This window comes from Mizuhopecten yessoensis, unplaced genomic scaffold, assembly GCF_002113885.1.
Source record: "Mizuhopecten yessoensis strain PY_sf001 unplaced genomic scaffold, ASM211388v2 scaffold431, whole genome shotgun sequence".
NCBI lineage: Eukaryota > Metazoa > Mollusca > Bivalvia > Pectinida > Pectinidae > Mizuhopecten > Mizuhopecten yessoensis.
Window position 1 is genome coordinate 776607 of NW_018403543.1, and position 23778 is coordinate 800384.

Sequence of the window (23778 nt, forward strand, 5' to 3'; positions counted from 1 at the left end):
AAAAATAAAAAATAGTCATCAGCAAATATCACGGGCTAATCCTCACCCCGACAAGGGTGCATTGTCGGACACACATCACATAGATTAATATCACATTGAAATGAAAAGGTTTGTTTGAAAGAAAAATCAATTAAATAATTTCCTTATTTACATATCCTTCATAAGCAGTTATTGATTTAGGGCTGCTGGGAAACATTTAGCCAGAATGAGTCTCGGGTAAACTGGTCTGGCAAAGTCTGCATGGTACCACTAGCCTGGTTCACTTAAACCTCTTGTAGCTAGCTTTATATAGTCTGAAAAATCTGGATATTCCCATTCTTACCCAGAACTTGTATTCAAAATAAAATATTAATCATAATAATTAATTTTGAGATCCCATTTAAGAAAAAATGGAATAAGATAGGCAGTTTGAACATTTTTGAATAACTAACGACATGTTTTATGGCTAACCCTGCTCTGCATACCTGACTGTATCCACGTTTTTCACTGTGTTATATGGGACTCGACCGGGATTCCTGTATGATTGTCTGTGCTTGGTTGTTCGTATGATTGCCTGTTAGCCTGTTGCTGGTCCCTTTGAAGTTTCGATGACGCAATATTATATATCCGATTTGGAGACGTTACACTGTTTATCAAAGAGATAAGCTATTCAATCATTTTCATAATTTTTGTTTCTCTTTAATTCTTTGATACAGCAGGTGAACAGTGTGCTTAATGAAAAACCAGCCTTTGTTCTTGAAATGTTATCTTAAGGATCCGCTATGGAAGGTCAGTTTTCCCTCCTCAATGGAAACCCATCTTTGCCCTCCTCCATATAAAAGTCTTCTCAACCTTTTTCTTTGGAAACTTATTTTTCTGTCTTCGATGGTTCTAGTCACCTTACATACCACTATGAATGTCTAACATCTTATTTTGCCGACAATAATCTACAGCAGTGTCTTGTACAGTGCATACAATTATATTATCACCAAACGCCAAGAAATTGATTGAAATAAGAACTCTTACTTTGAGTCTGGCCTACAAAATGTTCTTTTACTTAAGTCAACACTTGTTTCATTGGCTGTCAGTAAGGAACTTCGGTGCGCTGTAGGGTTTTTCGCCGTTTTTTCACAGGCGGTGTAAGTGGAGAGGAAGGGAAAATATGGAAGATCCAGGAATTGTTTTAAGAGAGAAAATTTAATATTTTCAAGTTCCTTCAATGGGGTTGATTTACTTGATAAAAGAAAATGTATCATTGGTTTTGAAATGTTTGCTGCTTCCCGAGATGGATATATTGCCCGAGATTTATGTAAAATGGCATGACATTCGGTGTGTGAAATCTTCCTGGCGAGGTATTGTGTATATTTGTGTATTGGCCTTTTGGGTTATGGTCAGTATTGTTTAGACAAGATATTTCCTATCAACCTTTGAGGACAATGAGCTGTCATACCTGTGACCTTTCTTACCTGGGTGCGTGTCCTTCTGGTAAAGTGGACAGGTAGGCCAGGTGAGGTTTTAACGTTGTATAGTGTATAGGTTTATGTAAGGGCGTGGATTACACTGTATATATAGGTATATGTTGGGGTGTGGATTTAGACTCGAGATAAATCTTGTCCTACCCTGTATATTAAACAATGTTTTATCACAGAGAAAGCTGGACATTTAAATACCGTTTGACCTTGGCATGTCCTTAAACCATAAAGGACCCAATCATGTCCTGGTCAGTACTCTTTGTTGAACAGTGGAGAAATACTTAAAATGGCTGTCTGTATAATTCTCTTGTGTATATAGAACTCAAGTGAAGCATCAGTAACTCTATAGTCTGATAGCTTTCAGATTTGGTCCTGAAACTTTCAAGAGTAAATTAAATACTTCATATAACAGTTAATTACACAATTCTTACAAGGTTAAAATTTTATATTATATATAAATTTGCCGCTACGTTGTACTAAATTTATGATAGACTGTATAGCGGAACAGAGTGTACTGGTTCTAATGTAGCGGAACTGGACTAGGTCGATCATTGCTGGAGACCAGTAGCTCAACTGGTAGAGTGTCCGTCTAGATTTCGGAGGGTCCTGGGTTTGAACCCCACTCTGGCCGTGAATTTTTCTGTCTCCTGTTACACTGTTAATGGTGATCAGGTAGCTCGGTTCTTGATCTTCCGTTGCCTGGGTGCTGCATATGTGCTATTTGCTGGATTCGCGAAACTGTCTACAGTTTTGAGGTCACAGGTTCAATTCCCAGTCAAGCCATACAGCTTTCTTTTTCTGTTACATGTGGCGCCTGAATAAGTATACCAACCAAAGGTGGCACAGGGTCTTGTATGGTATTGGGGGTCAACAACTTTATTGAAGGAGGGAGGAATATAGTGGAACCGGACGGAGGCGATCAGGTAGTTCAGTATCTGGAGGTACAGGGTTTTGAAACCTGGTCTGGTCTGTGTACTGTGTACATGTCCTGACCAGATATAAAATGTACATCTTATGTTTAATATACAAAGTCATTTTTAGGTCACCTGAGCTTTAGCTCAAGTGACCTATTGCTATCCGTTTTCGTCCGTCGTCGTCCGTCGTCCGTCGTCCGTCGTCCGTCGTCCGTTAACATTTTACATTTCAAACTTAAAGTCAAGTTCTGCTGGGCCGATTGAACTGAAAGTTGATAGGAATGATCGCCTCATGGTCCTGACAAAGTGTTGTTATTTTTCGGGTCGATCAGAAATCCAATATGGCCGCCACGGCCGCCATTTTGAAAACCTATTTCAAACTTAAAGTCAAGTTCTGCTGGACCGATTGAACTGAAAGTTGGTAGGAATGATCGCCTCATGGTCCTGACAAAGTGTTGTTATTTTTCGGGTCGATCAGAAATCCAATATGGCCGCCACGGCCGCCATTTTGAAAACCTATTTCAAACTTAAAGTCAAGTTCTGCTGGACCGATTGAACTGAAAGTTGGTAGGAATGATCGCCTCATGGTCCTGACAAAGTGTTGTTATTTTTCGGGTCAATCAGAAATACAATTTGGCTGCCATGGCCGCTATTTTGCTACTAAGTTCTAATAGGCCGATCTCACTTAAAATTGGTCTAGGAATGATCAGCTCATGGTCCTGACAAAGTTAAGTTAACATTATACTATTTTTTACTCAAATTGGTACATATTTCAACAACAAAAATAAATACTATAGACTCAGGTGACCGTTAAGGCCCATGGGCCTCTTGTTTTATGTTGGCATCTATATCTTTCACTGCCAATGTGTTCACAGGTAAATTTTTAATCCGTCCTTTGAATTTCATTTAAAGAAAACGCACAAAAAATTGCCATGTAAATACATTTAAAAGTATCACATTTAAACTGTACGTGTACCTGTATAGAATACAAATGTTTATGATTCAGGAGCTCAGGTAGTCTGACTAATGCTGAAACAATGAGATTATATATGCCTAGCCACAACAAAGGGGTCAAGGTCGTTTCTGTTTGACCACGAGTGTAGCCCCATACAGGTATAGTGAGAGTATGTCAGAATCCTGCTGTAAAGTTGGTACGATCATCTCGCTTTAAAACAGTTTTAATGTCTATTAGTCATAGACATGAACTACCAGAACTGTAGTTTATTTAGAACCCTGTAATAAACTCCGTTCAGAGATTAAGTTTGTTTACCCTGTCTCGGGGTCTACACAATGTAACCTTCAGGAAGTATAGAGGTCAGCCATCAACGCCTTTCATGCGGCAGTTTGATGGGGTGTAAAGAAGGCGTAAAACCCCCGACACATAGTACATGCTTATTATTGCTTGACCATCATCATATCTTGTCTAGATCCTTGCACACGGTGGCCACGGATTGGTTGCCAGAGTGATCACACTTGGGGTACATGCGCAGATATATTAAAGCAAGCTAAACCGGAGACCCCGATATTTGCACAGGAGAGGTGATTGCAGATATAGAGTCAATATTGATCTTGGCCAAATGTCCCTATTCTTCTATATATATTTGATGTTTTAGATAGCACCTTGTCGTCACGACACCTGAATGCATTGTACTGAGTTTATGTGAACCCTGTACAAAACCTGACAACACACATTTGCTTTTAATAGTCTAAATTTTCAAAATTTGTTTTCACTCTTTCATGTTTTTTAACCGATTCACTATAATGTTACACGTTTTTAAAAGGCTACTCCTGACCCGGGAATGCTGTTTTAATTATGTAGAGCCTTTGATGATGGGAGCTTTATGTAACTGAAGAAGTTGCCAGTCATGATGTTAATATAGGAGGGAAGTTGATAGAATGTTTATTTTGTCGCAAACAAATTTGTATGGAAGAATTTTAATGGGGTGCAGGTACCAGTACAAGGTGTTAGGAACGGGACACTTTTAGAATTAGATTATAACAACCTTACGGAATGTATTCCTCAACAAATGGCTTTCGTGGAAATCCATGTAATTTTTGTCATAAATCCCAGTGTTAATTTGGGTTGTAAAATTCCTTCATAATGGAAAGCTATTACGTACTGATGAAGTTAATTCCTCTTAATGTCACATTATGAAATGTTTAATATATCACATAATCTATATATATTTTGGTTATAATCAATTTTCCTTTAAATCCTATTTTTCTCATTATATATTATATGTGATTTAGTTTGTTTTATATCATGTGGTTTGACTCCGGGAACTCCTTTTAATATCAGATTTTAACACCTGAGCTGCCTAAAATATCACATGGAAAATGACTAACATATGCTTTATTGATGAAAATCTAATGACTTATATTTATATGGCAATGGGCCTGACTAAGGTCCTAATTATCAATTTATTGCATAATGACTTGTCTATAAATCTCAGATAACGCTTAAATTAAGTTTCTGTTAAAAAATATTTTTTCTGAAATGTTTCAATCAATGCCTGGTTTAATTTGTTTATGTCAAGAGTCTGTGTCCTTTACCAGGTACAAAACATGTGTGTCTAAAAATAAAGCCGATAGCCGTACAGCACACTTCAGTCCAGACAACTACTACATACACATACAGGACATCGGGACACGTTAGAATTATTACATTTTTGAAGTTACAAAAATGGCTATTGGATCACGAATACAAAATTATCAACAAGTATTAAAGATTAATTAATTTGATAGCACAAAGTGCACGATAGAAATGTATTGTTTTTAAGAGTTCAGGTGACTTAGATCGTGGAAACAATTGTCCGGGTCAACGGTAACACTGCGTGACGTCATTCTCTGGTGGGACCAGGGAGGATTTCAGTGGGAGTTTTCACGTGGTTTAATGTGTAGTTTGCCAACATGGACAATTGTGTCAGCTACCTTTGTGCACAGAGAATTTGAATTTTACATAGGAATTCTCTACAGAAATATACTTTAAAATATCACTGCCTTACTTCAGTACAGGGTTCTAATGTCATTAGAACCCTGTACTGAATGAAGTAAGGCAGTGATATTTTAAAGTATATTTCTCTCATATTTCCATATGCCTTTAAATCCTTAAACACTTTTTTTGATTTTATAAGTTTTTTTATTGAAATTAGCAAAGACAGTAGTATTCACGAGTGACATTTCTGGAGTTTCTTCTTTGAATAGAAGAACATTTTGAAAGCAGGAACATTTCTGGAGTTTCCTCTTTGAAAACGAGAACACTTCGAAAACAAGATCATTTCTGGAATTTCCTCTTTGAAAACAAAACCATTTTCAAGAAACTTTTAGCTTGATTGCTTTTTACATTCATCCAAGCTTATGTTTTTTTTTATGAAAACCAACTAATTATTACAATGAAGAATTTCATAATAATTAACTTGATCATGAATGCCAGTCAAAATAAAATTGTTAGTTGATCTTGAATGCTATAAATCGAAATCGGTTGAACTTGAGTGTGTCAGTCACAACAAATAATATGAATCGATCATTGCAGAAATTCTCTGAAATTAAGGCTACAAATGTACTATGAAATCTGATGATAAATCAATTATTTCTCTGAAAATTATAGAAACATATTGTTGTCTTCTGACAACGTATTCTAACACTATGAGAATTATCTACTTGTGAAAGTATACAGTATACAGCAGTGGTACTTGGGACTTGAGGTACCAGCTGTTTGTTTTCCTGATATTCTTGGAACATGACACGACAGTTTTCCTAACTAAACGCACTTACTGTACACATTTAAATATATCTGAAAGGGTTTTTGAAGAAAAAAAAAATCAAACTTAAGTTTACAATTACTAAAGATATATACATTAAGATCTTCACCATTAAAATCAATTCATGAAAGACTCGCTGACACCTGTAGTCTACGTCCTCAAAGGCGTACGTTGAATAAACTCGTGTGAATGGCGTCATTGAACGATAAAAATGAATGTAGTTATGAACGAAGTATGATTACGAATTACAGGACAACATTAAAAAGAAATTGGAAATGTACCTCAATACCTTGAATGTTATACAGAGTACAGACTTTTCACCAAACATTTGAAGAGGAAGAATATTAAGATTTAAAAGGGGCGTTTAAATGGGTTTTGATGTAATGTCAAGGCCACCGGATACCTGACGGTTGTTTGATGGGATGTCAATTACCTGTGACTACGATCACCTGTGATTGGTACCCGTGGGCCATTTTTTCCTCCATACACATTAACAAATAAGTTATAATATGCATCAACATTACATGCCTTGATAAAACTTTTATTTTTTTTCAAATATAGTTTTTTGCTTTCAAAAATGTCTATGTTTTGATAAAAATCAATTTCAGTAAGCTTAACTAATGTTCAGAGCGAATTTTGATATTCAGGTTTAAAAGTCAGGATTTGTTTCTTCATTTAAAATTGAAGTATTGGTAAGGACCAATATACAATGGGCTTCATAGCATGATGAATAGACCTTCATTTCCCTTCTATACCGGCACAAATATTTGGAGAAGAAAAATTCTGTAATATTTGTCTTGCAATATTATATATCAGAGAGAAAAAAAAGAAAAAAAAAGGGTCTGGATTTTTTTTATAAAAGTTTTGTTATTTTCTGAAGCCAATACACATGGCGTCAATCCAAAAACGTTGTCCCGAGAGCTGTTGTGTTCCGAGACTAGATTTCCCCTATCCTCACCCCACACGCAACACCTCTGCTACAGGGTATATAAATTTGAACAATATTGACTGGGTATCGAAAATTAACAGCTACTTCAAGTTAGATGACCCTCAAAACACATTTACTTATATATCCAATATGATCATCGAGAGATCAGAGCTATTTCAACGCAACTTGTTGGAAGTTGGCAATTTATCGATCCACGGGTCTGTAAGAGAGATTAGTTGGCATAGTTCGAGTTCCAGGGAAGAGAAGGGACTATTGTACTGGCTGGTGTTTCTAAATATTGCTCGCTTAAAGTCAGGGTAGACAGANCTTCATTTCCCTTCTATACGGCACAAATATTTGGAGAAGAAAAATTCTGTAATATTTGCTTGCAATATTATATATCAGAGAGAAAAAAAGAAAAAAAAAGGGTCTGGATTTTTTTTTATAAAAGTTTTGTTATTTTCTGAAGCCAATACACATGGCTTCAATCCAAAAACGTCGCCCCGAGAGCTGTTGTGTTCCGAGACTAGATTTCCCCTATCCTCACCCCACACGTAACACCTCTGCTACAGGGTATATAAATTTGAACAATATTGACTGGGTATCGAAAATTAACAGCTACTTCAAGTTAGATGACCCTCAAAACACATTTACTTATATATCCAATATGATCATCGAGAGATCAGAGCTATTTCAACGCAACTTGTTGGAAGTTGGCGATTTATCGATCCACAGGTCTGTAAGAGAGATTAGTTGGCATAGTTCGAGTTCCAGGGAAGAGAAGGGGCTATTGTACTGGCTGGTGTTTCTAAATATTGCTTGCTTAAAGCTAGGGTAGACAGACGTTTATATTTACGGTAAAAGAAAATAATATTTTTTTGTCAGACATTGGTTTAAAACTGATACATGAAAAGAATTTGTAGGAAACATGTTTTATGTACCATGTTGATTTAACTCATCCACCCCTGATATTTCATAATGAACCATTCCAACCATTGATTTGGAAGAGTTCAAATGTGTCTTCAGGGCTGAATGCGTTAAATGAGAACCTTTTTCAATTTGGTATGGCCTTTTTCTAAATTTGTGTTAAGCTCAGGAGGCCAAGGATAAAGATTGCTTAACAATAAACAGATACCGTAATTATTCAATGATTTGACAGTTTAAAAGATTTATCTTTCCAAATGGAAATCTTTTAAGTTGAATGAGTGCAACATATTTGTGGCCAATCATACTCGTGACAAAACTCACGTCACTTTTGGCCCTTGTTATAAACTTGATTTGTTGGCCAAGATAGTGTAATATAAACACGATTTGTTGACTCAGATATAAGGTAATTTAAACACGGATTGTCGACGGAGATATAGTGTAATATTAAAGGGAAAATTGTAATATAATTATACTTGGACGAATGTACATAATGGTGGTAGAGATTTAAATATTTGTCCCACGTAAACATCGCAGATACTGACGTCATCCTACGGCACTAACTTTTATCAGCAGCATAGCTAATCCCTAAAGAATTACGGAGATTAATTACGGTATTTTTTTTGTTTCGATTCCACACCTAGCTGTTTACCAATGTGAGATTGTTTTGTTGTCATGTATATTGTTGAAGAAGGTTAAATTTTCAGTTTTCAAAAAAAAATGTAATTTCTAATTAAACGTTATTTTAGATTTATCCTGGATTTATAGAAATAGGGACTGAAGATTAAACCTGTGCTGGACATAAGTGAAACAACATAAATACAACATTTCACAGTCTGTAATTTATAGGTCTCCAGATTAGACAGGTTCTGTGTACATAGCGTTATATACAGTGGAACACGTACGCTATTGACCTTCAAACAGTACCGTACGATACTAACCAGTTTGTACCTGATGGGTTCACTTTGTCCCTGCATGTGGTCAGTCAATTAGTAGACCTTCTCTAATTAATGAGTGGGAATCATACAAAGGATGGTCCTCCGTACCTGACCCCTCCCGCTCATCATGGAACGGTCCGTATCAATGAAAGATGCAGCCCATTTGGGGAAATTGGGTGTGATAATTAACCTATAATGACCAACAAACAAGTTTCTTCTTTATTAGATGGTGAATGAATCAGGCTTAAGGTGATGATGTACTCAGTGTTGGATTGGTAGGTTTGGGTGCATGCTGAATAGTGCCGCGTGTGACGGCCATTTTGCATGCAACTTACAGTTATAGGAACTGGTGATCGACTATTTGTTGCGATAAATTATTGTCACAATTTCTGATTTTGTAAAAGTAATTGAAAGTTTTTTGTATCTATACCGATATCAATACAATATTGCATGCACGAAGTAGTTATTTCTGCGTATACAATTATGAAACTTCTCATTAATTATTTTTTTGTTTATGGACTCAATTTCGTTACTTACGCTGTAACTACTCTGCATCATTCGAATGTTTGCTTCGGCTGTACATCTACACTAATACAAACAGGTGATAGCTTGTGTCAGATTTTATGTGTTTTAGACATGTCATGCAAAACTCTTTAAGACTTCGTAAAATGTCCAGAAATCTTAATTTCATTCAGTTTATCAATTTTTTTTATGGATGTGTACAGAAATCATTGCACCGATACCTAGTGGACACACTATTTTAGATATCTGGGAGACGTGAGCACCAAGGACACATAGGTAACCCAATAGTCTTTTTATCGATATGATGAAGCAGAATTAAAAATATAATGTATGACTTAAAGTAGGCAGTACTTTTCTTCCCTGTGCAGATAACTTGGAAATTGAGCAGTTTTTACTTAAATTAAGGAAAACCATAATTTTAAATTAAATTGTATGGATTGATGCAGAAATTTATTGACACAAGCAATATATCACTTTCTAGAAAGATGCTTTTTGAAATGTGTTAAGAATGGAATATTTAAACCAACATACAACAGTGGATAAGTGGTGTCACTGGTCTACCCTGGACACACTGAGTGTGGGCAAAAGTGTCACTGGTCTACACTGAACACACTTAGTGTGGGTGAAAGTGTCAATGGTTTACACTGAACACTGAGTGTGGGCAAAAGTGTCATTGGTTTACACTAAATATGGGCAAGACGCAATGGTGTACACTAAACACAAACAGCCATGGGCGATCAAGTGTCAATGGTGAGCNTACTGAACACACTGAGTGTGGGTGAAAGTGTCAATGGTTTACACTGAACACACCGAGTGTGGGCAAAAGTGTCACTGGTTTACACTGAACACAGTGAGTGTGGGTGAAAGTGTCAATGGTTTACATTGAACACACTGAGTTTGGGCAAAAGTGTCAGTGGTTTACACTGAACACTGAGCGTGGGCAAAAGTGTCAGTTGTCTACACTGAACACACTGAGTGTGGGCAAAAGTGTCAATGGTCTACACTGAACACACTGAGTGTGGGTGAAAGTGTCAATGGTCTACACTGAACACACTGAGTGTGGGCAAAAGTGTCAGTTGTCTACACTGAACACACTGAGTGTGGGCAAAAGTGTCATTGGTTTTCACTGAATATGGGCATGACGCAATGGTGCACACTAAACACAAACAGCCATGGGCGATCAAGTGTCAATGGTGAGCACATTAAGGGTGGGTGAGTGTCAATGGTGAGCACATTAAGGGTGGATGAGTGTCAATGGTGAGCAAGCACATCAAGTGTGGGTGAGTGTCAATGGTGAGCACATTAAGTGTGGGTGAGTGTCAATGTTGTTCACTAAAGGCACTCACTGCGATGAGTCAGACATATTCAATATGAATTAATTAATATTTAACAATTCCATATATTCATATATCAAAAAGAACACAACAATTATCAACGGATCAACAAATTTCACGGACGTGGACTTATCGATGAGATCATAAATGATTACACGTCCCTGTTTTTCTGGTTGTTTGGGTGGTTCATTGGGTCGTGAACATCATTATAATATCTTAATATCACAAGATGAAGTGTGCCACTCTTATGAAAAGTACAGACAATTATTGTGCTGCCCTATACGAGGAACTTATGCCAACGGCATGCCAGGGCTTTTGACTGGAATAAAATTATATTACAATCTAATATTGCGATGAGAATCTCTTGTAACGGTGACATATCGGTTTTGGGTCAGATCTAGTCTTAAGTTTGATATTTGTAGTCGAGATAGGGGCGTCCAACCGAAACAGCTATATGACAATTGCCTTATCAGCCCTGTTTATGTCAGTAGGTATAAAGCCAGCGAGACACATGATTTATATGGGTCAAATTGGCCAAAATCATTTTCATATTGATGGGTCACATGACCATTCTTATCTTGATATTATTGCCAAGATTTAGGTGTTTGTGTTGTGAGAAGTCCTTTGTCGGGTTGATTAAAAAACAAAGCGATTGTGTGCTCTCGAGTGGGCTCGATCGGGATTGCGAGGGTTTGTTCACGTTTACATGTATCGGTAGTTCTATGTCGTGATCGAGAAGGTGTGCAGGTCCACAGTTTGGCTGTGACAAATATGGTTATTCTGGATAAAGGGAAAGTTTCCTTAGATAACCCAATGCCTGTTAACAGGTGGTGTGACAGTGTAGTACAACCGGAGTATTAATTTCGCAAGAGTATGAAATACAAGAGTGTTGGAATTCCTGATTTAAATGTGTTTATTGGATTAAAATGGATGATCGGCCCTCTACTTCTGTGGTGTAAGTAGCTATCCCCGTTCCCCGGATTTACTCACCCAATACAGCAACAATACTCAGGCTACAGGACATTTATTGTGCGGATCTAACGGCGGCCGCTCAAGGAGATTTTATTAATTGTTATTTTTATTTCGTAAACGGTATCTTCTTTCATTTCAAGTTGGGAATTTCCTATTTTCTTTTCAATGTTATTTGATATTATACAGTTGTGTATATTATCTAAATCAGTTAATAAGTGAAGGCATATTTTTTTAAGGATTAATTTTCATGGCATGTTAGATTCTTCTTTTAGCTTTTGACTGCAGTGAATTTATAGTTTGAAATCTGGACAATGGTTTAAATGTTAATTGTAATAATTTATTTTCCTTGTTGACAAAAATGTATGAAATGAATGTTTTTTTTACCAGTTATTTATACTCGGCTTCAATTCAAACTTGAATATTACACTTTTCAACACCCCGTCAAAATGTAACAGTTTAGGTGGAGGTTATATACTAACGGTGTGTAAGTGTATGGTATGCCGTGATGATTGAGCTGTGATTCATTTACATGTGTGTGTGAATGTTTTGGTTTAGGTTGAGGTTATATAATTAAGTATTGTGTGTGTATCAGGAGAGGAAAAAAGGCATGACCGGACCGGAATTTGAACCCAGACTTCCAATCTCTAGAGAGAAGCTCTACCATTTTTAGCTACCAGATGTTGTACGTACCAAATTCACTGCTGAAATATTGCTGCAATATAATGCTGCACATATCTGTTAGGTCTTCTGTGACCCCCGATTACAACACCATTAACAACCAATATTCAGTTATCCCCCGTGCCATGCATGCATACACCCAGTGCTTGAAACAAGGGTTGGTCACAGGCACCACTGTGTTAGGATAGAAAAACTGCACTGCCAGACTGCAATTTGAACCAAGGACCTCTGTACTCTAGACAGACGCTCTACCAATTGAACCTAGTGTGCTGTGGTCATGAAACCACAACAAGTGTGTGCAACACATGTGTTTCCTCAATCTAGTGTTTGTGTTACACTCGTGTGTATTCACTCTGGTGTGTGTTTTACACCCGTGTATATTCACTCCTGTGTTTGTGTATTACACCTGTGTGTATTCACTCTGGTGTGTGTGTTATACCCGTGTGTATTCACTCCTGTGTTTGTGTTACACTCGTGTATATTCACTCTAGTGTTTGTGTTACACTCGTGTATATTCATTCTGGTGTGTGTTACACCGTTGTATATTCACTCTGGTGTGTGTGTTACACCTGTGTGTATTCACTCTGGTGTGTGTGTTACACCTGTGTTTGTGTTACACCCATGTGTATTCACTCTGGTGTTTGTGTTGCACCCGTGTGTATTCACTCTGGTGTGTGTGTTACACCTGTGTTTGTGTTACACCCGTGTGTATTCACTCTGGTGTTTATGTTACACCTGTGTATATTCACTCTGGTGTGTGTGTTACACCCATGTGTATTCACTCTGGTGTGTGTGTAGCACCCGTGTGTATTCACTCTTTGTGTTACACCTGTGTGTGTGCTACACCTGTGTTTGTTATTACACCTATGTATATTCACTGTTGTGTTTGTGTTACACTCGTGTATATTCACTCTGGTGTGTATGTTACACCTGTGTATATTCACTCTGGTGTGTGTGTTACACCTGTGTTTCTGTAACACTTGTGAGTATTCACTCTGATGTTTGTGTTACGCTTGTGTATATTCATTCTGGTGTGTGTGTTACCCCTGTGTGTATTCCCTTCTGTGTTTGTGTTACACCCCTGTTTATTAACTCTGATGTGTGTGTTACCCCCGTGTGTATTCACTATGGTGTGTGTGTTACACCTGTTTATATTCACTCCTGTGTTTGTGTTACACCCCTGTGTATTAACTCTGATGTGTGTGTTACACCCATGTGTATTCACTCTGGTGTGTGTTACACCTGTGTGTGTGTTACACCTGTGTATATTCACTCTGGTGTGTGTGTTATACCAGTGTGTATTCACTCTTTGTGTTACACCTGTGTTAGTGTTACACCTGTGTTTGTGTTACACCTGTGTATATTCACTCTGGTGTGTGTGTTACACCTGTGTGTATTCACTTCTGTGTTTGTGTTACACCCCTGTGTATTAACTCTGATGTGTGTGTTACACCCGTGTGTATTCACTCTGGTGTGTGTGTTACACCTGTGTTTGTGTAACACTTGTGAGTATTCACTCTGGTGTTTGTGTTACGCTTGAGTATATTCACTCCTGTGTTTTTGTTACACCCGTGTGTATTAACTCTGATGTGTGTGTTACACCCGTGTGTATTCACTCTGGTGTTTGTGTTACACTTGTGTATATTCACTCCTGTGTTTTTGTTACACCCGTGTGTATTAACTCTGATGTGTGTGTTACACCTGTGTTTGTGTAACACTCGTGAGTATTCACTCTGGTGTTTGTGTTACGCTTGTGTATATTCACTCCTGTGTTTTTGTTACACCCGTGTGTATTAACTCTGATGTGTGTGTTACACCCGTGTGTATTAACTCTGATGTGTGTGTTCCGTTACACCCATGTGTATTCATTCTGGTATGTGTGTTACACCCATGTGTATTCACTCTGGTGTGTGTGTTACACCTGTGTTTGTGTAACACTTGTGAGTATTCACTCTGGTGTTTGTGTTACGCTTGTGTATATTCATTCTGGTGTGTGTGTTACACCTGTGTATATTCACTCTGGTGTTTGTGTTACGCTTGTGTATATTCACACCTGTGTTTTTGTTACACCCGTGTATATTCACTCTGGTGTTTGTGTTACAGTTGTGTATATTCACTCTGGTGTGTGTGTTACAGTCATGTATATTCACTCTGGTGTGTGTGTTACACCTGTGTATATTCACTCTGGTGTTTGTGTTATACCGGTGTGTATTCACTCTGGTGTTTGTTTTACACCCGTGTATATTTACTCTGGTGTTTGTGTTACACCTGTGTATATTTACTCCTGTGTTTGTGTTACACCCATGTATATTCACTCTGGTGTTTGTGTTTCACCCGTGTGTATTCACTCTGGTGTTTATGTTACAGTCGTTTGTATTCACTCTGGTGTGTGTGTTACACCTGTGTATATTCACTCTGGTGTGTGTGTTACACCCGTGTATATTTACTCTGGTGTGTGTGTTACACCCGTGTATATTTACTCTGGTGTTTGTGTTACACCTGTGTATATTCACTCTGGTGTGTGGGTTACACCCGTGTATATATACTCTGGTGTGTGTGATACACCTGTGTATATTCACTTTGGTGTGTGTGTTACCCCCGTGTATATTCACTGTGGTGTGTGTGTTACACCTGTGTTTGTGGTACATTGGTGTTTATGATGTATACACATTTGTTTGTGACACAAAGATACAATCAACATCTGTGTGTGTGACACCTGTTTTACATCTTTTACACCTGTGGTAATGACTCACCTTAGTTACATTCCACTTCATCACATACACAACATTTCATTCAAACTTAATGTACAAAAAGAAATCGTTTTCTCTTAAATCAATCTGTAAATAAGTGTTAACTAAGAAAAAATCACTTGATATTGTGGCACTCAATAATTTGGAGTTCAATAATTCAGAAATGATTTTAAAATGGTAGATAAAGACCAGTTTGGCTACCCTGTTTTAATCATGATCGTGATCATGGATCAGACGAACTCTTTCGGTTCGATGTTGGATCTTTCTATCGGATTACAACCCCCGTTTATTGGACATGTACAGGGGTGTGTTGTTTACTCGGCTTGTTGATCTTACCTATCTTCACACATGGTTGAGTTTTTACGACGAGTTACATACATTAAATCTAAAATAAAAAATCGGTTTTCACCTAGGTCTACATTTTTACAAAGACACACCTTACACAGCGTTCGTATGTATGACGTCAATGCTTCGGCACCACTTCTTTTGAACACTGCAATATGTCAGAGCGCGATTTCAATGTGACTGTCCAAAATTGACTATGAATTCTAGTCCTGAAAAGCTGTGGATTATACGTAATCAGATTACATTGATTTGATTAATATCGCACAACCAAATAACCATTTTCTTGCATTTAAAAGTTTCATTAATGCAGAAATTGTCGTCATTTAGTGATAGGATGTGTTCCTCCTTTATATTCAGTATTTTCATTGGTAGACATTTTTCTTCTTTTTTTTCTTCAAATGTTTTTTCATGTTTATTTCAAAACATTTACTTGGATAAAGAAAAGCCATTGAGAAATGCTACATAAAGAAAAATATAAATCTACTTGAAATGTCAATTGAAAATATATAAAAGAAATGAATAAAAAATATTTAAGGAAAAAAACGGGCTAATTGACAATTTAAAGTCCCAAGTATTTTGAGATAAGTTTTTCTGCAAGAATTTTTCGTTTTAGAATATTTTATTGTATAGGTCTTACATACAAAAGGAATTGGACAACAATCAAAGCCTAAAACAGCCCTCTCCTCTGGAAGAATTGAAGAATTAAAATAATAATAATAATAAAAAACCACTGAAGAAATCTTTAAGGTCAAACTGGATTAAAAAATGAAGGTGGGGAGGTTAAACGGCTTTAGTAAAGCCATTCACATATAGGAAAATTTGAAATATGTTAGTCGGGGGAGTTAAACAACCGTAGCAATCCTGTACACAAACCGTGCAAATACTACACAAGTACCTGACAGTAGAAGATGACATAGGGCTATTCAAGTTTTGTTATTTCGGACTCTGCCAGCTCTGGCAAAGTCCTTGTCTGGTACAAAATAAAAAAATACATAACTTAATTGTTTGGGGTAGACACGAAGTCCTTCCTGGGTAATTTGATCGGAGACCTGACCGTGGACCATTCTAATGTCTTATTAACCAGCAGAAGCTCTGATGTTTTGCTCATCGAAATGGGTTAGAAAAAAAAATAGACACTGGTATTTAGGCTAATATATATTACCCCCTGCCCTTGTCTGTTTGTTTCCAAAATTTTCTCCGGTCTGTTGACTTATCAAATCAAGCACAAATTGATGCACTTCAATAATTCCAGATAATTTCATATTTAATTTTGTCTTAACATGAACTTGGTGACTTTTACAATTCCTTGTAGCTTCATATGTTACCACTGATTTTAAGATGAATATTATTATTCATTTTTTTATTTTTTTTAGATTTTATTATATGCTGTTATTGTTTCTATTTTTCAGAAAAATGAATGGGCTCAACTCTAGTTGTAGTCAGAATGGTGGTACAATGAAGGGAAGTGGAAATAGTATACCCGCATTACGAATACAGCCCGACACCCCCGTGCCACCATCATGTGGCACTACACCCATTCCTCCCCTTGGGCAGGACAAGACGAACATTCAGTTACCAGCCCTGTCCACGACCCGTAGTGTGGTAAATCAAGGCAAACCCTCACAGAATGGAACTACGCCCCGGGGCATGGGACATCACCAAGCCAACAGCTTCTTCCAAACCCGCCATATCAAATCTGGTACGTCTCAGTCACTGCTTGTAGTAGCTCTTGTCAATAATGGTAAAGCTTCTCATCAAAATATACTTAAGATATGTTTAAAATTAGATGCTTAGTAAGGTCTAGATGATGAAAAACAAGGTCTTGAATCGTTGCAACACTTTTAATGATACGTACATTGTTTGTGTAGAAAGTAAAACTTTGATAATACATATTTCCAAACTGATGAATCTTATTGAATCGGTTTAAACAACTTTTTTCTATGTGATAAAAGAAAAACAAATTACATAAAAAATTATGTATTTGATTTATTATATTGATAATTTAACAAAAAAGCCCTCATATTCATAAAGTCTAAATATTTGTTAGTAATAGACATTAATTTTGTGTAAATCTTGACCTGGTTGCACTGTCATTGATTATGGCAGTGCTGTTAGGAGTGTATGATAAGGACTTGGTCAGAGTACGACATTCGCTTTCATTTGTTTGAGTTTTCTCCTCTCCATAATTCAAGTGGAAATCAATAACCCAATTAGCGGAGACAAGTCTCATTGTGAAAAGGAGAACGTAAAAATTTCATTGGAATTTAATGTAAAACGGTTGACTTGGACAATTGAACTGCAGACACACTCCGAGGTTCTGGCTAAACTTTGATGACTTAATGAAATACGATACAAAATACAAATGCATGAGAATGAGGAGCCTGGTACAACGATTAATCAATGGGGCGAGGATGAAATATTTAACATAGCCGGCCGGTGCCCAGTCGCTGCCGCTGTTCCACAGATACTTCGTAAAGATGTCGCTGATTTATCAGACATGTCCGGATAAATAATTGATCGTTTGATAAGAAGGGATAATGCTGATCAGAAAAACACAAAACAAGGTGAAATAAGATGATGTCCCTTCATCTTCTTACGGCTTCTGCTTGTGTCAAAGGTCATTCGGATTGTCCGTCTGGTTCCCTTACTCTGGCAGTGTATGTATGCGGATTAAAGTGAAAACCTTATCCTCTTCAACACCTAAAGCTAGAGTCATCTTCTAAAACTGTGGTTCATCACATCCTTTTGGCTCCTTTTTGCCAAACTATTGAAATGTCCTTGTTCATGCGTAATAGGAAATAATCAATTGTTGCTTCAGTTCAGGTCAAAGGTTACAATAAAGGTCAAAGATCAGTTTGTAATCTATAATAGCTACCAATGACTGACAGATGTTAGATCACTTTCTTTGATCTCTACGGAGAAACTCAAAGCAAACCTAATGGATTTGTTCTTTCCTGAGATAGTGCACTATCAGCAGATTTAATTGTCTGAGAAGAAAGAAACTTTTTGATTTTATTGATAAAAGATTTTTTTATCGACATGTTCTCCACCTACGCTCTGTAGAAGACCCATTTTTTTGGTCTGGGCCTCGTTTTACCCTTAGATGTAGATGGTACGATTTGACACATTGAGGTACAGGCAAAGTCGATAGAAAAAAGTGTGAAGATGGAAAGCGATTTCGCCGCTTCGAAGGAGCTTTCGCCGGTCCCTCGATGTGAAGGTGTGAAAGAAAAAAGTAGCCCGCTAATTAGTATATTGATTATGTGTCAGGGATGTCAATATGGGAAGTGGTTCGTTGTAGAGTATATACGTTTGTAGGCGTGTGTATCTCTGCTTATAGCGTATCACTCCCTCGCCAACAAAGAAACGCACACGACTACGGTACTCTAAATGGAAAACATTTTGTAGAAAATATTATGCTAAGTAAAAAATAATATTTTAAAAACCTTCAGTTCATCGAATCAGGTAGATAGTTCGATGCTGTCTGACGCCAGACTGTAACTTAAAGCCATCAAATACATTAGCACTTGGGCAACAACCACGATCATTTGTAAGTTAAATGAGATTTAAAGTACATTTTTACAGAAAAAAAATGTGTTTCTTTTGAAATTGAACTCCTACCTATTTCTTCTGAAGTTATTGCGTGGATTTGTAAAGCATGACAAATCTGATATTTCGAAACATTTTCTTAAGGCAGGTATATATACCGTAGCTTGAAACTGGGTACAATGCCAATCATTTTACTCAAACATTATTAATTTTATTATTTTCACTTGCGTTGTTTTTGTCAAACTAATCAAATTTTAGATATGTCAACGGAAACATTCCTGATCATTTAAAAGTTTAATGAGACATTAAGTAAATCTTAACTGAAACAAAATCTTCCATTTGAGATATAATTGGTGTATGAAGGTATTTCTCCTGAACAGATTCCGAACAGAATGTTGAATTTATGCATCTTTAAGCCATATTAAGCCACAAATAAGATTTTTCATCGCAAACTTTTCCTACTTGATAATCTTGTCAAAATAAAATAAAAATGTTATGTGTATTTCAATTCCATGCTTATTCAAATAATAAAATGTTAAAAAAGTTTACATTTTTTTCACGAAAGACCAATGTTAGACATGAAATAGCCATAATACTTTTATCAGATTTTGTAAAGAGTCACATTTGTATGAAAGAACAAGCATGTCGAAAATGTAATCGGAATAAAAACCAACAATTTGGATAATTTAAAAATACATGAAAAAATTAACGATGTATAAGATTCGTTTCAATAGATTTAAAAGTATTCAAAGCTTGTTAAATAATTCTGTTGGAATAAATCTTAAGTGACAACAATTTTTTTAATTATTTTTTTTGCTTGAAATTTTGTACCATTTTAATAGTTGGGAAAGAAAAAATAACAAAAACAGTTTAGAAAAAAGGGCATTGTTATATAGGAATAAAGACGATTGTTTTAAATATTAGTGTTTCTTAAGGGACAAGTTCTCTCTGATGTCAGTACGCTGTCGTAAATATTGTCTGCGGACTTCAAATTTATTGCAGAGATCCTCGATGATCTACACCACGAGGATGAATCACTGTATTTTTCTGTGAGTCATGATGTCACAATAGGTGCCTTCAGGAAGATTACTTATGTATCCGTCGTATTGTCACACTAGAAACATATTCAATATTTAAAGGCACTGTGTTCTGTACATTCGGTGAACATTAATTCTTTAAAACATTTTAGGGACATTATGAACACTTAAATTGATAAAATACAACACTTTTATCGGGGTTTAAAAAAAAATCTGGCCATGACCTATACAGAGCTTAGTTTTTAAATACCGGTCTTTCAATGTAATGGAGAATATTTATAAGAGGTGAAGGATTTTCAATACCATTCAGACAATATCACAGTAACTGTGTCATTGAAAATTATTTTGTTGCATTAAATTTAGAAATTTGATGTGGGATATCGATGAAATGTCCGTTTTACTGGTCCAGATTACCGACACCGTTAAATCGGATCGGTTGACATTGTAAATCAAATTCAGGCCCTATAGTAATCGTCAATAAAAGAATGCCTGCCACACATTTACTGCATTACGAGAACAAAGATTAATACACAACCTACAATTTAATATATAACATTTCTGCTGTGAAGGATAACATTTACATTGAGCTTTTATAGATTTTACTGGCAAAGGGCGAATATTTCACCACACGATTATAAATTTCACCAGTAATCGAGCAAATATTTCACTGTGAAATTGTGAATTTCATCATTGAAGGACGGATATTTCACTGTGTGATTGTACATTTCATCATTGAAGCGCAAATATTTTAACGGGCAGTTAAAATTTAAGGGAAAGTATGTCGCGGAACAATCATTGATTTTACTTGAGAAGGGCAATATTTCACTGGACAGCTGTTTTCTGATAATCGGTTCAGGAAGTGAATTATTTTTTAAGTGACAGTTGATCATGAGTTGATTTTTCTTCTGCAAGACCTAAAACCATCTTTGAAAGATAAGAATCTATAGAAATGTGTTTAAAGTAATACTGTAACATCATAGATGATATTTCATTATCACAAATACAGATTAAGAAAATAACAATAAAAATTTAATGAAATAAATATTCCTAGGTAGGACGATCATGAAAGTTTTCGTGTTTTCATGCGATATCTCATTTAACGTTACCATCCTGTAATTTATCTATCTAGTAACCTAGTCATACCGATTATCTACAAAAGGATAAAATCATGATAAATAAAATTGCTTCCGAGAAAGCTTTTATTATCTCTTAATGAAAGGCATGTGATCATGATCAAAGCTTTCTGAACTGACTCAGATTTAAATGTCGTGACTGAAAATACTGATTTATATGAAAAATCTAACTGTAATCATAATGATCAGGGATGACAAAGGAAATAAGGAGGTCAGAGAAAAACTTAAACGTAATCAAAAGGATGGCTCAAATATTTGACCAATAGATGCCCCCTGTGTACTGGTTCATGCAAAGCAGGGCTCCAATCGGAAGCAGTCCTGATCGCGGCCTCGTTACCGCGGCACAGCTAGAGTTGATGTTTTATTTACGGGCCGGTGCTCCAGATAAAGCATATAAACAATGATTTAAATGCAGATTGGACAATAAAACAGAATAATAGAATGGATACAATTGATCCAGCAGTGGTATTACTGAATTAACAGTCAACATAGCCTGTTATCATTGTCCAATCTCTCGCAGAAAAAACGTACCCATTTGGTGATCAAACTGTACATGTAACAGGTTTTTTGCCACCCCACTTTTGATCTGTTTGTGTATTGGTTCTACATATCCCCAAGAGACTTTAATTTTGCTATTTAAAGAAAAAAATAATGACACCATAGGGATTAGGGGTATTTAAAATTGAAACTTTTGATTTGCTTAATCTTCCACATTCTCCACAAAAAATTATGAAATGGAATTCTTGAAAACTGTTGTTTCAAGAAAAAATGGTTCTTCTTAGATAGTCTTGGTATTATCAAAGATTTACGGCTCAGGCGCATTTCAGTAGCCTTAAGGAATGTGTTTGTGCTGGATGTGTGGGTGACAGAAAATCAGAAATAATCTTCAAATGCTTAACAAGGAATAATAAACGTGCTTGGGATTCTTTTCCGAAATTTCAATTGCTGAACTTTTCTTGAAGACACCGCAAAATAGGTCAACAGTATTGTTTTTGGTCTGTTAAAGGTTGCTGTCAAAACAAAACCGACCCGCTCTGAAAAATATTTGTTTAAATAAGACTTACATTATTACTTGAACAACTTCAAGTTTCAAAGGAATCAAATAGTTCTGGTATGGTTTCGACTTTTCATCAAAATGACAGAGAACAATGAACAGGCAGAGCTGAACTGAAATTGAAACAACTTTCCCTGACATGGTTTGGCAAATGTTCAAAAACCATTTATAGAAAAAGTCAACTTTTCTGCTTTTTGACAGAAAATTTTTAGCTATAAAGACAGTTGTGACTCAACTTTGTAGTAAGGCAGAGAATTTTTTCTGAATCTTTGTAATCAAAATTGAAATGGGTATAAACTTGTATTGTTTCGAATGGTATCATGTTTTTATGTAATTTGGACAAGCACAAGTTAAGCTAACTAGCCGATACGTGCCGTGAATAGCACGATTTGTCTGGCTTTATATACTTTTCAAATATAATGTACATTCTACTTTCATTAAAGCCTAGCTGTGAAAGGCATCGGAACACAATGGACTTTTTCTCTGTTTCTTTTCTTACCTTGGCCAAAGATTTGTTTTTATGCCTTGATTCTGACCTATGTGTTAATTTTCAAACTCTGTTCTCAATGATAAATATTAGCTTTCACTTCAACACACACATAAGTAAAAAAATGTGTCTTTGACATCTTGTATGACATCAAGTCCTGTATTTAGAACAACTTGTACCACTTTCTGGAACAACAATAAAATCATGATCATCATAAATCTTGAATTAAAAGCAAGGGTTCAAGATCCTAGATATGTGTGACAGGTTTATAGTGGGACGTTACGAATCCTGACAAATATTGAAAAGGCCCCTGATGTCGCCTAATCAACACAGCATACTTATTTAAGCCATTTTAGAGTCTTATTGCCCATAGCAAGATGAAGCGGATTTTAAGCTTTTCAGAAATGTTTTCTAGAGTGGGGCAACCATTCTACCCCTTATACAAGTCAGGTATTGGCGATATTTTTAGCTTTAAAATCGATAAACTTCAAACTTATCTATTGTTTGGTGATAAGTTTATACATTGTGTAATGTTTAAATTTCATGTGGTAAACAGCTGATGTTATTTAAATGTAATTTATTTCTGCGAGGTGTTTATGTCGTGTCTAGGCCTGCCTTTCCCGTATCTGTGACTATCTGCCTATAGATATAGGTACAGTGTCACACACTATATATACACTTGACATAGGAGGAGGGGATTCTAGCAAATTTCTGGAGTGAGATTTTGAACTCTTTGATAAAATCAACACAATAAAAACGAAATGAATAATATAAATTAAATATCTATTTATTGTTATTGTAGTCCGTTTATTAGGCCGTTTGTTGTTCTTTATAAGGATGTGTAGGTAAACATATCATGCACTTCATAGCTATCTCTGTAACAGAACAATTCTAAATACGCTACAGGCAAACAACTCAACGACATTTCACCCATGTCTGCAATGTCTGCCCGATTCTGACAGACTGACTACCTGTTGGGTTGAGCTTATAATTAGGGATAT

General features: G+C 36.2%; 1 protein-coding gene across 5 annotated transcripts in view; it reads left to right on the forward strand.

Annotated features, from left to right (window-relative positions):
* LOC110448910 (zinc finger protein GLIS3-like) overlaps nt 1–23778 on the forward strand; it is a 53412-nt gene that overhangs the window by 7696 nt on the left and 21938 nt on the right. For 3 of the 5 annotated variants that reach the window (XM_021495433.1, XM_021495441.1, XM_021495448.1), the window contains exon 2: nt 16927–17216. In XM_021495433.1, the coding sequence (XP_021351108.1) occupies nt 16931–17216 (286 nt within the window). In that variant the 5' untranslated portion in view covers nt 16927–16930. Of the gene's footprint in view, nt 1–11443; nt 11728–12361; nt 12427–16926; nt 17217–23778 lie in introns of those variants that run through there. The other 2 variants (XM_021495418.1, XM_021495426.1) reach the window with 2 other exon arrangements.